The sequence below is a fragment of the Chiloscyllium plagiosum genome, chromosome 33 (genome assembly GCF_004010195.1).
Source record: "Chiloscyllium plagiosum isolate BGI_BamShark_2017 chromosome 33, ASM401019v2, whole genome shotgun sequence".
Lineage (NCBI taxonomy): Eukaryota > Metazoa > Chordata > Chondrichthyes > Orectolobiformes > Hemiscylliidae > Chiloscyllium > Chiloscyllium plagiosum.
In genome coordinates, this window is record NC_057742.1 from 2,382,069 (window position 1) to 2,397,459 (window position 15,391).

General features: G+C 49.3%; 1 protein-coding gene across 1 annotated transcript; it reads left to right on the forward strand.

Annotated features, from left to right (window-relative positions):
• Window positions 1–496: 496 nt before the first annotated feature.
• On the forward strand, window positions 497–1,243 carry LOC122539623 (keratin-associated protein 9-1-like). The gene has a single exon (XM_043674622.1). The coding sequence runs from the start codon at window positions 497–499 to the stop codon at window positions 1,241–1,243; it is 747 nt and encodes a 248-aa protein (XP_043530557.1).
• The last annotated feature ends 14,148 nt before the right edge of the window (window positions 1,244–15,391 follow it).

The window sequence follows — 15,391 nt, forward strand, 5'->3', positions numbered from 1 at the left end:
ATTCTCCTACTACTCTACATTTACCCCAGACTAATGCATCTAACCCACATATCCCCGAACACTGAGTTATTTAGCATGACTAATCCACCCTAACCTGCACAAGGTTTGGATTGTGGAAGGAAACACACACAAACACAGGGACAACATGCAGACTCCACACAAACAGTCACTCGAGGTTGGAATCGAACCCAGGTCCCTGGTGCTGTGAGGTAGCTGTGCTAACAGCTGAGCCACTGTGCCATCCCTATAATTCTAAGACTTCATAATCCTCATAATACAAAGTCTGGCACTCTCTCAATGACCTCACTGTTAAAGCATGTGGTCACAGAGAGGCCCATATTTACTGCTCCATCTCCAGCAATAACAACTACTGAACCAGTCACTGCCCTAACCATCCCACCATAACCACCAGACTGGCCCTCAAACAGCAGAAACAATCCCATAGAACATTCACACCAAAGATACTGCCACGATGGCCACTCTCATTTGGTAACTGATGGTGAACCCTTTCAACCTCTGGGCACCAAGAACCACAGGCAGCCCTGATACGTGCAGCCCTGATAAGTGCGGCCCTGATACGTGCGGCCCTGATACGTGCGGCCCTGATACGTGCGGCCCTGATACGTGCGGCCCTGATAAGTGCGGCCCTGATACGTGCGGCCCTGATACGTGCGGCCCTGATACGTGCGGCCCTGATACGTGCGGCCCTGATACGTGCAGCCCTGATACGTGCAGCCCTGATACGTGCAGCCCTGATACGTGCAGCCCTGATACGTGCAGCCTCTGGGCACCAAGAACCACAGGCAGCCCTGATACGTGCAGCCCTGATACGTGCAGCCCTGATACGTGCAGCCCTGATACGTGCGGCCCTGATACGTGCGGCCCTGATACGTGCGGCCCTGATACGTGCGGCCCTGATACGTGCGGCCCTGATACGTGCGGCCCTGATACGTGCGGCCCTGATACGTGCGGCCCTGATACGTGCGGCCCTGATACGTGCGGCCCTGATACGTGCGGCCCTGATACGTGCGGCCCTGATACGTGCGGCCCTGATACGTGCGGCCCTGATACGTGCGGCCCTGATACGTGCGGCCCTGATACGTGCGGCCCTGATACGTGCGGCCCTGATACGTGCGGCCCTGATACGTGCGGCCCTGATACGTGCGGCCCTGATACGTGCTACGTGCGGTCAATGGAGATTCTCAGTCTCGCTCCCTCACTCTCTCGAAAACATCATGAGTGATTTGACAAAAAAAAACAAAGAGATGTGTAATGATTACAATGACGTTAGCCAAGTTAATCTGGTCTGATCAGGGACCCCTGGCTGACACAAAAGAACAGGAGTGTCAGGCATCCTGCTCACTCTGAGAGCTGGCTCTGAGGGAGCTGGATCAGTGTCAACGATTCTCCATGTGTAAATAAAGGGGGACTTGTGACAGGATACTGGCCTCTGTGGAATTATTTCAGTGATGATGAGAGAAAAGCCCACTCCTGAAGAAATTCCCTTGCAATAGTTGCCTTTGAGTTGAGGTAAGCATCATGCCACTATTTGGGAAGCTTGACTCATTTGATCCTGCCGTCAAAACTGGGCCCAGTATGTGGGAGATTTATGTTACTTTTTCTGGGCAAATAACATTGAGAAGGATGAAAAGCAATGAGTAATTCTCCTGACAGCTTGTGGAGCTGCAGCTTTTTCAGTTATTAGGAGTCTAACTTTCATTGGGGAACCAGACACTAAACCTTTTAAGAGTTGATGGATTTAGTTAAGGAATATTATGACCCCAAGCCTCCTCTATTTCTGACATGTTATCCTGGGCAATTTGAGAACCAGGGCAATCTGTCTTGGGATTTTTGACTTGGTTACAACAACAACTGGCAGAGGCATGTGACTTTGGTTTAACCCTTAATGAGATGCTGAGAGACCGATTGCTATGTGAGATTAATAATACAAAAGCACCTACTATCTGAAGCCCAAACGAATTTCAAACAGGCACTATAACTGGCTTTATCATTGGAAAATGCAGCAAGTGGAGCATATGTGTTGCAGGGTATTCCGATGGAAGTGGACACCCTCGCCAGTCTAACTGAGCTTCAGGAACACCTGCTTGAGTGAAAACAACCGCACAGCTTCACTTGGGACATATCCTGAACAGAGGGACCCCAGGTCAGCCCACAGCAAAACAAACCCGAGCCTCAGCTAAACAGTTAAAGTTTTTTTCAGGTTCTGGGTGGGTATGCCAGTATACTAGCTGCAGGTATGCAGACTCGAGGCAGCAAAACAGTCCCACCAGATCGAAAGTGAGCAAGAGACCGGTATCTAGGAGAGTTTACAACCTGAAAAATCCAAATACGTCTGGTTTGGAACAGATAAATTGCTTAGCGACATCCAAATCAGAACCAATCAAAATAAACATTGTGTTAAGTGGTCACCGGGTCCTAACGGAGGTTGATACCAGTGCAACCGTTTCAATGATCACAGAATCAGTCTTTTACAAAGTTCACTCTGGACTCCAACTCTTGAGTTTGTGCAAAACCTCAGTTATACTGAGAACCGACACCGGGTAACCTTTACAGATTAAGGGGACAACTTCAGTTCTGGTCTCTTATGAGAAGCAGCTGGTTCAGTTCCACTGATTGTAGTAAAATGCTTGAGCCCAGGCTCGATGGGGTGGAATTGCTTGAGAAAGATTCACCTTGATTGTCTCAACATTTTTTGATTAGAAAATGGCTAACCAAGTGAAGTCCTAATTAAATACCTGGACATTTCTCAGGAAGGTCTCAAGACTACCAAAGGAGTCAAGGCCCCCTTGCACATTGACCAGGAAGTAATTCCATGATTCTGTAAGGCCCGCCCAGTGTCACTTCCTTTATGGACAAAACTGGAGGCAGAAATCAGGAGGCTGGAAACAAAGGAATCATCAAACCAGTGGAGTTTGCAGAATGAATGGCACAGGTTTCTACTGATTGTGAAGTCTAACGGAGCCATTCGGATCTATCTTTGTGGGGATTTTAAACAAATGGTAAACTGCTTTTTGCAGCTGGATAATACCCAATCTCTCACATCGAGGATTGTTATGTAACACTGAGAGGGGGAGAGCTGCTGTCCTTTACAAAGCTGGACATGACCCATGTGAACTCACAGTTGTGGTTAGATGAGGATTCCCAAAAGTATGCTACCCAAATTAATACCCATAACAGTTTGTACCGAGACTGCCATTTTTCAGCGGACGATGGAGAACTTTTACAAGGTCTATCCCAGATCGCCATTTATCTGGATGGTGTGCTAATAATGGGGGAGACCAATAAGGAGCACTTATGGAACTTGGACACAGTCCATAGACATTTCTCTCAGCTGGGTGTACACCTTGGAAAGGAAAGGTCCATGTTCCAGGCACCCCAAGTGACCTACATGGGTCACAGAGTCGACAATACCGGGTTACACTTGTTGGAAGATAAAGTGAGGGCAATCAAAGGTGCCCTGGCTCCCATGTCTGTACCACAGCTCCGATCTTTCCTTGGGCTGGGGAATTATTACAGAAAGTTCAGACATAACCTGGCCTCCATCCTGGCACCTTCACATAAGTCCTTAAAAAAAAGGGTCAGCTATGTCAGAAATGGTCATAGCTTTCAGGGAACTGAAGAGACATCTGTCATCCTCTTTGGTTTTGGGCACAGTATGATCCTAAAGAAGATCTGGTATTGACATATGATGCTTCTCTGTATGGCATGGGGGTGGCATTAGCTCATTGGTGGCCCAATGGAGAGGAACACCTAATAGAGAGGGATACCCAATGGGGAGGGACACCCAATAGGGAAGGACTCCTAATGGAGAGGGACATCCAATGGGGAGGGATACCCAATGGGGAGGGACACCAAATGGGGAGGGACACCCAATGGAGAGGAACACCCAATGGGGAGGGACACCCAATCCGGAGGGACACCAATGGAGAGGGACACCCAATGGGGAGGGACACCCAATCCGGAGGGACACCAATGGAGAGGGACACCCAATGGGGAGGGACACCCAATCCGGAGGGACACCAATGGAGAGGGACACCCAATGGGGAGGGACACCCAATCCGGAGGGACACCAATGGAGAGGGACACCCAATGGGGAGGGACACCCAATCCGGAGGGACACCAATGGAGAGGGACACCCAATGGGGAGGGACACCCAATCCGGAGGGACACCAATGGAGAGGGACACCCAATGGGGAGGGACACCCAATCCGGAGGGACACCAATGGAGAGGGACACCCAATGGGGAGGGACACCCAATCCGGAGGGACACCAATGGAGAGGGACACCCAATGGGGAGGGACACCCAATGGAGAGGAACACCCAATCGGGAGGGACACCCAATGGGGAGGGACACCCAATGGGGAGGGACATCCAGGACTTTGACCATTACAGAGTGTAAATACATCCAGAAAGAGAAGGAAGGTTTGGCGATTGTATTTAGAGTCAGGAAATTCCACCAATATCTTTATAGACATTCATAGTAATGGACTAAACCTCTGCTGGGTTTACTTAAAGAGGAAAAGGCAATGCTGCCCATAGCTTCAGGCTGAATTTAACGATGGGCTCTAATACTAAGTGCATATAATTACAAATTGGAACACCATCTGGGAGGCCAAGCAACAAATGTTGATGCATTGAACTACCTCCCACTGGCAGGTACCCCCACTGGGGGTAACCCCACAGGAAGTGTATGTAATGGTATTAAATTTTCTGGACACACTTCCTATCACAGCTTCCTGAAGAAGGGCTAATGCCCGAAACGTCGATTCTCCTGTTCCCTAGATGCTGCCTGACCTGCTGCGCTTTTCCAGCAACACATTTCCATTTCCTATCACAGCTAACAATATCAGACTTTGGACACAGAAAGGTCTGAACCTGGCAAATCTGAAACAGCTAATGGTGATGGGGGAAACCAAGGGTCATCACAGCCAGAAGTGAAACCTTTCTGGACCCGGAGAGACCCAATCACAGGAGGGGACGGCATATTATTATGGAGAGTGAGAGCGATTGTCCTGAGCAGAGTTTACCACCAGGATCATCCAGGGATTTCCAAAATGGAAAGGTTGGTGAGAAGTTATTGCTGAACAAGCATATGGACCGTACAAAAGCTGCGATCTCACAAATGGTGTAAGAGCAAAATCTCTTCAAGGCAGGCATCCTTGCAAGAGGATTCGCAGTAGGGTTAAAATCAACGAGGTAAAAACAATGACTGCAGATGCTGGAAACCAGATTCTGGATCAGTGGTGCTGGAAGAGCACAGCAATTCAGGCAGCATCCGAGGACAGGCAAAATCGACGTTTCGGGCAAAAGCCCTTCCCGAAACGTTGATTTTGCCTGTCCTTGGATGCTGCCTGAATTGCTGTGCTCTTCCAGCACCACTGATCCAGAATAAGAGCAAAATCTGTCCAGCTCCTTGGCAGCTGATCTCCCTCACTATTAACTGCTGAAAAAATGTTAGAAGCTGTGATGGACACAGTGAATGTTACTGCCTTTATGCCTTTTCCTCCTGAAGAGGAGAATGAATTTCTTCTGAGACATTCCAGGCATTAGAGGCAGCTACTGTGTGTTACACACTGCCTGCATCAGTGGAACCTGACCCGGTGCTAAAACATTCCCGGAGGAACTTCAGAAAAATAACCAGCCTGTGTCCTCAGACTCAGAGGGGAAGGGATGTAGTGACTGTAACAAGGTCAGCCAGATGGACTTCATAGAATCTGAGTTCCCTGATTGGGGCTGTTAATCTGGGCCAATCAGGGTGCCCTGGCTGACCGATAAGTGCAGGAGTGTCCGAGGTTCTGCTCACTCTGAGAGCCGGCTCTGAGGGAGCTGGATCAGTGTCAGGGACTGTCCACGTGTAAATAAAGGTGCCAGGATATCGGCCTCTGTCGAGATATTTCAAGATGGAGGATCTAATCAATGGTAAATATCAAATTTCCACTGACTAGAAACTTCACAACACCTCTCGATAAAAACACTAGTTCCACAGGGAGCTGAAGCAGTTACACAGCATAAAACCCAGGACATGGAAAACACACATGGTAGAAAAGACTTGAAGGTCCAACAATTTGCAGCAACAATGAGATCCCTGGCTTCTCACAAATAAATAAGGGGCTCACCTCTCGCAGAGACAGCAGGGATGGGTGTTTATTCAGGTCAGCAGATGGTCAGTGCTTACCTCAAACAAAAGAGTGTCTCTGACTCTACTCTCTTCCTCAATACCCTGTGCAGCGTAGTCTCATCTCAAACCCGATTCAGAACGAAGGTGAAAATGGCATCCAACAGCTGGAAACCAACAAAGCACCTGGAGCAGACAGTATCACAGCCAAGACACTCCAGTACAACCTCATATCCCTCATCGCAAAAGAGAACATCCCTGTTCACAATATCAGGGTGACTCGGTTATTGTGGATGTAATCTAAAAGGGAGATATGTCCAATTACAGTAACTACAGAGGAATCTCTCTGCTCCCCATCACAGGAGGTTCACTGCAGGGATCCTGCGCGATTCCCAGAGGTCAAAGGATCCCTTTGGCCATACTGAATTGTCCGTTGTGTTAGGTAAGAGGTAAATGTAGGGGTATGGGTGGGTTTCGCTTCGGCGGGTCGGTGTGGACTTGTTGGGCCGAAGGGCCTGTTTCCACACTGTAATCTAATCTAATCTTCACTCTCAGGCAAATCCCAGAGCAGCACTAACTGGTTTTCCAACATCACCAATATCTTTGACTTTGACAACCTCCATAGCTTCTGGAATATTCTCCTCACATTTGGATATCTGCAGGAGTTTCCCACCATCCATGCTTCCAGCTGGTGGGGATGGGGGGAAATGATACAAACCAACAGCCTCTCGGTGTAGGCCTGAGTCAAACAAGGGCCTGGGATCACACTGACTCTCCTCATTAGAATAATACGCCTCAGATTCAGCCTCACTTGGCCAGTCAGGAACTGGTTAATCCACACCAGCCTCAATTCAAAACCAAGCAACTCCAGCCTTAGTTATTGTGCTCCCCATGGGCTTTGGAGATTTGAGCACCTACAGCAGGTTCCTGGTGACACCAGAGAGATACAGCAACAACCAGCTTCCTAAATTTCTTCCGATCCAGTGGCAAGAAACGTGGCCCAATGTCAGTGACCTCTCCCAAGCTGACTTACCCATCATTGAGGCACTAATCTCTTCAAACTAACCCCATTGAGTTTGGAGGGGGAGGAGGGGGGTCGGTGGGGACTGGGTTGCTCACGTCAGGCTGATATTAGATGCCTGAAGCTACTGTGATATGAACATCCTAGAGGGGTTACCATGACCACATACTGAGCTATAAATACTCTGGCTACAAGAGCAGGTCAGAGGCTGCAGCGGGTAACTCACCTCCTGACTCCCAGAGTCTGTCTACAAGGCAGAAGTCAGGAGTGTGATGGAATATTCCCCATTTACCTGGATGGCTGCAGCTCCCACAACATTCAAGAAGTTTGACACCATCCAGGACAAAGCAGCCCCTGCTTGATTGGCACCACATCCATGAACGTCTCCTCCCTCCACCACCCATGTTCATTAGCAACGGTGTGTGCTACCTATAAGATGCACGGCAGAAGTTCACCAAAGATCCTCAGACAGCACCTTCCAAACCCACAACCACTTCCATCCAGAAGGACAAGGGCAGCAGATACTTGCAGGGAACACCACCCCCTGCAAGTTCCCCTCCAAGTCACTCACCATCTTGACCTGGTGATATATCGCAGTTCCTTCATAGTCGTAGGATCAAAATCCTGGAATTCCCTCCCTAAGGGCATTGTGGGTCTACTTACAGCACATGGACTGCAGCGGTTCAAGAAGGCAGCTCACCCCCACCTTCTCAAGGGGCAACTAGGGACGGGCAATAAATACTGGGCCCAGACAGCGACACTCACATTCATGAACAAATACAAGTAAAATTGCCCACTTGGTCAAAGCAGGAAGCTCTCGGGAGAACAGTTGGATCTTCCCAAAGCCTCCTTGAAAAGATCAAACACTCCCCCACTGAATCATGGGAGTCCCTGACCTGTGACTGGATAAAGAAGGAGAACGTTCACTTGGGAAGAGACTGAACTATCGAGGAACTTTGTCTGGAATGTTCTGAGGAGAAACCTAAAGGACAGGGACAAACCTGAAAAACAAACTCATGACCTGATCATTCAGGTAGCACCAGCCCACACAAGGCAGAGTCATGGAATGGACGGTTCCAGTTGGTTACATCCCAGTGGAACCAAATCATCTCAGTCCCAAGGGACGGCTTTAGATCACCTGCAGAGACTTATTATTCAGTCTTTAACTCCACTCACATCATTGTATGGTCTTTTGATCTCTCTGCCTGTATGCTTTTCTTCATCTGACAAAGGGGCAGTGCTCAGAAAGCTTGTGATTTCAGATAAACCTGTTGGGACTAAAACCTGGCGTTGTGTGACTTCTGACTTTGTTCACCCCAGTCCAACACCAGCAACTCCACATCGATGAATTAATGTTCATTAAGAATTCATCTCAGATTGGGACACAGTTGAAACAGTGACAGGAATTTCACATAAATCTGCAAAACTGTCCTACAATAATATTACACATAAACACACCCAGGAGGGAGGGTAACATGGAGTGGATTTCTCTCTGAAGGTGTCGTTTAAAATGTAGGAATAGCAGAAAGACTGAGAATACAAATAAATTATCTTGTGTCTGTCCTTAGAACTCTTGGGATTATATTGTAATGCAAAGCAAGCATTTCCCTTCTAATAGCTCTGCTCATGTACAGCCCACAACTAAACATCTTAAGTCAGTCATACAGTTTTGTGACAACATTTTGCCATTATTATCACGTATGTCAACATTTATAATGGAATCTGCCTATCTCAACTTGTCACGCTACAGTGGCACTTCCTTGCCAATGATGGCGCTATCGTATCTGTGTTCAGTTGGCATTGTTCCAGTCAGTTCCATTTCCTTCCTTCACTGATTTGTTGTGAATTTTGTTGATTAAATGTATCAAAACAATGTATTATATAACATGTCAAAAAACGTCAGACTCTCAAATGTGGACCTTAATCATTCTCAGAATGATGATATAATTGGTAAGGGTGATATTCACATTGCTAACAGACTGAAACCACACACAGGGACAGACAAAGAGCAAAGAAAATTTACAGCCCAGGAACAGGCCCTTCAGTCCTCCAAGCCTGAACCGATCCTGAGACTGGTTAAGATAGTCAACTTCACCTCTCTAACATGAACCTTAGATAAAGACAACTTTGTTAATAATTCATCATTTTCAAAGTCATTTTGATTGATCACAGATTGATATTTTCAGATTTCTTTTAAGTACAGTTCAAATTCTTATTCTGCCAACATGGGATTTGAAATCAGTTTCTGGTCGGCAACTTGATCTCCCAGTCATGAAAGTAAAAAAACAGGGGGAAATGCAAAATGGGCAGCTCAGTACATGGACACACAAAGATCAAATCTACTGAGAGTGTGAGATAAAATGAGAAAGAAACAGTGTGAGAGAGAGTGTGACAGAGAGAGAGTCACAGACAAGGGAGAGGCACAGAGAAAGTGAGAATGTCAGAGAGAGAGAAAAACTGGGAGACAGTGAGATGGGGAGAGTCTGCAGTCATTGTTTTTACCTGGGCTATTTGGCCCAACAAGTCCACACCAATCCTCCAAAGAGTAACCCACCCAGACCAATGCATCAACTCTACAATTTAGCATGGTCAATTCACCCTGTGGGAGAGAGTGAAACAGAGTTACAGATAGGGATGGGGGTGTGCACAGAGTCAGAGAATGGAAGTGAGAGAGTGGAAGAGAGATTGAAAGATTGAGACAGAGAGTGAGACAGCGGGCAGAATAGTTTTTGAAACTGAGTTTGGAGGTGGGCATAACGAGTAACTTCTTGTGGGATTTGGTCAGGATCCTCTCAGTTCATTACCTATGTGCACACAGATAAAATGCCAAATGTTATGGTCAGGAAATTGAATGGTTGTACTCCTTGGGGTAACTACCCCTCTGCCCGCTCGATGCTTCATACCCCATGAGTGTGAGTTAACATTGTTCCCACTGCTCAGGATGAGATTTGGTGCCAGGCTTCTCCAACAGATGCCCCATGTACAGCCAATGTCTGTCACTTCATTGCAGCTGCCAACCCAGCACCACTGGGCATCACAGTGCCATCCCGTCAGGCACCTCAAACAGATGAAGGACTTTTGCCCGAAACATCAATTTTACTGCTTCTCGGAGGCTGCCTGAACTGCTGTGCTTTTCCAGCACCTCTAATCCAGAATCTGGTTTCCAGCATCTGCAGTCATTGTTTTTACCTAGGCTATTTGGCCCAACAAGTCCACACCGATCCTCCAAAGAGTAACCCACCCAGACCAATGCATCAACTCTACAATTTAGCATGGTCAATTCACCTGACCTGCACATCTTTGGACTGTGGGAAGAAACCAGAGCACCCGGAGGGAACCCACACAGACACGGGGAGGACGTGCAAATTCCACACAGGCAGTTGCCTAAGGCTGGAATTAAACCCGGGTCCCTGACGCTGTGAGACAGCAGTGCTAACCACTGAGCCACCGTGCCACTCCTTGCCTCTGTCATATTCACCTGCTCCTTAAAACATAAAAGGAGTCATTTCCCACTCAGCAGCTTCTCTGACCTGTCATTACCGTGAGGGATCGGGTATATCTGATAGCTCCTCACCAAAGATTTACACGGGACAAGGAGATTATCCCAAAACATGGATTCAGGATGGATAGCTGCCAGGAATTTCCGGCACACACATCATGTCAGACCTGACTGATTCACATTAGCTTCACATTAGCTCTTTGATGGTACCGAACCACTTTTCAATCAGAACTTTCTGAATCCTAACATCCCCCCCAATCACATTCTTCCCATTAGGATCACACCTGGACAATCCCAGCTCCAGGGAGTCCCCTCTCAGTCTGTAGCTGTCAATACAGGCTGGGCGCTCCCTGTAGCCACATTCATGTCTCACCATCTCTCTCTGCTTTTACAGGGGAAGACAATGCCCAGCCAGAGAGACAGTGGGTGGAGCTGCCTGACCATAGGTTCCTGGCAGAGGGAGCCAGAGAGCAAAGGGAACGTGCTCGTTCTGGAGGGGGATCAGATATTTACAGCTGTCCAGTGAAAACGCCTCCAAGCTACACACACACACACACAGACTCACAGAGACACACACACACACACACAGACACACATAGATACAGAGACAGACACACAGACTCACAGACTCACAGAGACACACAGACTCACAGAGAGGCACAGAGACACACAGACTCAGACTCACATGCAGACTCACTCAGACTCAGAGACACAGGCACTGACACACACAAGGTCACACACACACCATAGACACACAGACTCACATAGACATACACTCACACACACAGAGACGCATAGACATACAGACTCTCTCTCTCTCTCACACACACACACCCAGACACACACACACACACAGACACACACACACACACGAGTGAATGACACCTTGGGAAAAAGTGGTGAATTACTATCCCATGGACAGTGCCAGAACGGCCTCGGCAGTGCTTCCTGGGAATCTGGGGCATCCCACAGTGCAGAGGGATGAGGAAGATGGGAAAACGAAAGGATCATGACAAGGGAAAGCTGATAGCTATCCATCCATTCCTTATCCAGTTTCCCCCCACACCTCCCCCTTCTTACAACCGCCCTTGACCTTATTTGGGCAAGATTCCCACCCCCCCACTCCATCGAATCTCCCTTATTCTACCTACTCTCCCCCATATCCTCAGGGCGATTAAATCATGACCTTTCTATTGCCTCTCACTGTGTTTTCCATTTCTCTCTCTCTCTTAGCCTTCCTTCTTCCTGCTGCCCACAGACTTCTGAAAAGAAAAAAGAATTTTCACTTTTCACGACATCATGGTGTTCCAAAGCACTGTTGAAATGCAGTCATTGTGGTAATGGGGAAAACACATCTCTCTATTTGCTCACAGTAAGGTCTCTGAAAGGCAGCATTGGAATCAATGAATAGATAATCTTTTTTCATGGTGTTAGTTGAGGGACCAACATTGGCCAGCTCTCAGGAGGGAACTCTCCATTCCTCACTGAAACAGAACCATGATAGCCTGGCCAAACTGACCAAAAACAGGTCCAGGCAGCGGGCCGTGGAGGGGGTCGTTAGGGCCGAACTCCTGCCCCTCTTCCGCGGTTACATCAGAGCCCGGGTGTCTCTGGAGAAGGAGCACCCGGTGTCCACCAACACCCTGGAACTGTTCCCCTCCAACTCTATTTTGATTTAATCCCTGCCCTCCCCTTCACTGTTTGATCACACAGCATTGTCCTTTGATGTGAAGGGCGCTGCTTGTCACAGGCCACTCAGCTGTTTTCTTTCTTCCTGGTGGTGGGAATTGAATAAAGATTCATGCACCTTGTGTCTTTCACTGTGTCTCACACCTGCACACACACAACATGGGTGCTGGGGAAAATATAAACACTAATGCTGCTAGGCGGTAGGATGGGGGTAAAACAAAGTATAACCAGGACATTTAAGAGTCTCTGCAGTTTAGGGCACTGACTCAGTGCTGTCTGGTGCTACAGTCAATGTGTTCCTGATACTGTTGGTTTCTGCTTTTTTTTGGAGGGGGAGAGTTTTCTTTCTCTTTCCCTTTGTTTAGAGAACGCATTTCTTCTTTTGGTTTTCTTTATTGTTTTTGTATTGCTGTGCTTTTCCGAGAAAAAAAAAACAGAACCACGATCCTGCATATCAACCTAAGGGACAGCATCTCATCTCCTTTTAACACCTGGTTTGAAAGATGCCCCTCTGACAGTCCAGCATTCCCTCGGTACTGCACTGAGGAATATTTACCTTTGAGGAGTGAGAGCTGCACAGGGAGTCACTGCTGTTACATTGAATAAATTGACAAACTGAGCGGTGAGAAACCTGGACAGTTTCTGACTAAGGACTCCACCTTTGCCCATCAGACCAGGTGTCTCTGTATCTGAGAGGATTCCTGGTGCCTTGCTCCACCCTGTGGTGAAAGTTGGAAGGTGCAGCAGACTAAGTGGTGACAGAAGTGATTCTGCTCTGCATCATAAGCAGCATCTTAACTTTTTGAGGGCTGAGTAATGTTTATCATCAAAAGGCTTCACGACAATTTACACAGAAATCTAACCATGAGGCCCCTAATAGTGAATGAATAATCGGTGTGGCTTTGCTGCAGGTGGAGGTGGGTACTGCAGTTGCTGGAGATTAGAGTCTAGATCAGAGCGGTGCTGGAAAAGCACAGCAGGTCAGGCAGCATCCGAGGAGCAAGAAAAATCGACATTCTGAGGAGCAGGAAAAATCAATCCTGATGAAGGGCTATTGCCCAAATCATCGATTTTCCTGCTCCGAGCATGCAGCCTGACCTGCCGTGCTTTTCCAGCACCACTGTAATCTTGACTTGTACCTTTGCTGCAGTCATGTTGACTGACCAGAGCAGGGCTCCACAGTGCTGAGTCTGCATTGGGGCATTCAGTGAGGATGATGGAACTTTTGCACATTGTTTGTGGATCAGATACAGATTTAATTCACAAGACCTTTGAACCACTCACTAAGGAAGATGAGCGGAGATTACATTCTAATTACCTTCCTCAAGGTACATTCTCTGAGCCCGGCTGTGACAGCTGTTAAAAAGTCCCATTTACCCTTCACAGCCTCAGCACCGGAAAACATCACAAACCTCAGGGAGTGCCGCACAGTCAGAGGGTCAGTGCTGAGGGAACATCGCACTGTCGGAAGGTCAGGGCTGAGAGAGCGCCGCAATGTCGGTGGGTTAGTGCTGAAGGAGTGCCGCACTGTCAAAGGGTCAGGTTTGAGAGAGTGCCGCACATTCAGAGGGTCAGTGCTGAGGGAACACCACACTGTCGGAGGGTCAGGGCTGAGAGAGCGCCGCACTGTCGGGGGGTCAGTGCTGAGGGAGTGCCGCACGGTCGGAGGGTCAGTGCTGAGGGAATGCCGCACTGTCGGAGGGTCAGTGCTGAGGGAGTGCTGCACTGTCAGAGATCAGTGCTGAGGGAGTGCCGCACTGTCGGAGGATCAGTGCTGAGGGAATGCCGCACTGTCGGGGGGTCAGTGCTGAGGGAGTGCCGCACTGTCGGAGGGTCAGTGCTGAGGGAGCGCCGCACTGTCGGAGGGTCAGTGCTGAAGGAGCACCGCGTTGTTGGAGGGTCAGTGCTGAGGGAGTGTCGCACTGTCGGACTGTCAGTGTTGAGGGAGTGCCGCACTGTCGGAGGGTCAGTGCTGAAGCAGTGCTGCACTGTTGGAGAGTCAGAGCTGAGGAAGTGCCGCACTGTCGGAGGGTCTGTGCTGAGGGAGCACCGCACTGTCGGAGGGTCAGAGCTGAGGGAGCGCTTCACTGTCGGAGGGTCAGTGCTGAGAGAGTGCCGCACTGTTGGAGGGTCAGTGCTGAGGGAGTGCCGTACTGTCGGAGTGTCAGTGCAGACGGAGCGCCGCACTGTCGGAGGGTCAGTGCTGAGAGAGTGCCGCACTGTTGGAGGGTCAGTGCTGAGGGAATGCCGCACTGTCGGTGGGTTAGTGCTGAGGGAGTGCCACACTATCAGAGGGTCAGTGCTGAGGGAGTGTTGCACTGTCGGAGGGTCAGTGCTGAGGGTGTGCCGTACTGTTGGTGGGTCCGTGCTGAAGGAGTGTCGCACTATAGGAGGATCAGTGCTGAGGGAGTGCTGCACTATCGGACGGTCAGTTCTGAGGGAGTGCCGCACTGTCGGAGGGTCAATGTTCAGGGAGTGCCGCACTGTCGGAGTGTCGGTGGGTCAGTGCTGAGGGAGTGCCGCACTGTCGGTGGGTCAGTGCTGAAAGAGAGCCGCACTGTTGGTGGGTCAGTACTGAAGGAGTGCCGCACTGTCAGAGTGTCAGTGGATCAGTGCTGAGGGAGTGCCACACTGTCGGAGGGTCAGTGCTGAAGGAGGTCACCACTGTCGGAGGGTCAGTGCTGAAGGAGAGCCGCACGGTCGGAGGGATTAGTGCTGAGGGAGTGCTGCACTGTCGGAGCGTCAGTGCTGAGGGAGCACCGCGTTGTTGGAGGGTCAGTGCTGAGGGAGTGTCGCACTGTCGGACTGTCAGTGTTGAGGGAGTGCCGCACTGTCGGAGGGTCAGTGCTGAAGCAGTGCTGCACTGTTGGAGAGTCAGAGCTGAGGAAGTGCTGCACTGTCGGAGGGTCAGTGCTGAGGGAGTACCGCACTGTCGGAGTGTCGGTGGGTCAGTGCTGAGGGAGTACCGCACTGTCGGAGGGTCAGAGCTGAGGAAGTGCCGCACTGTCGGAGGGTTAGTGCTGAGGGAGCGCTTCACTGTCGGAGG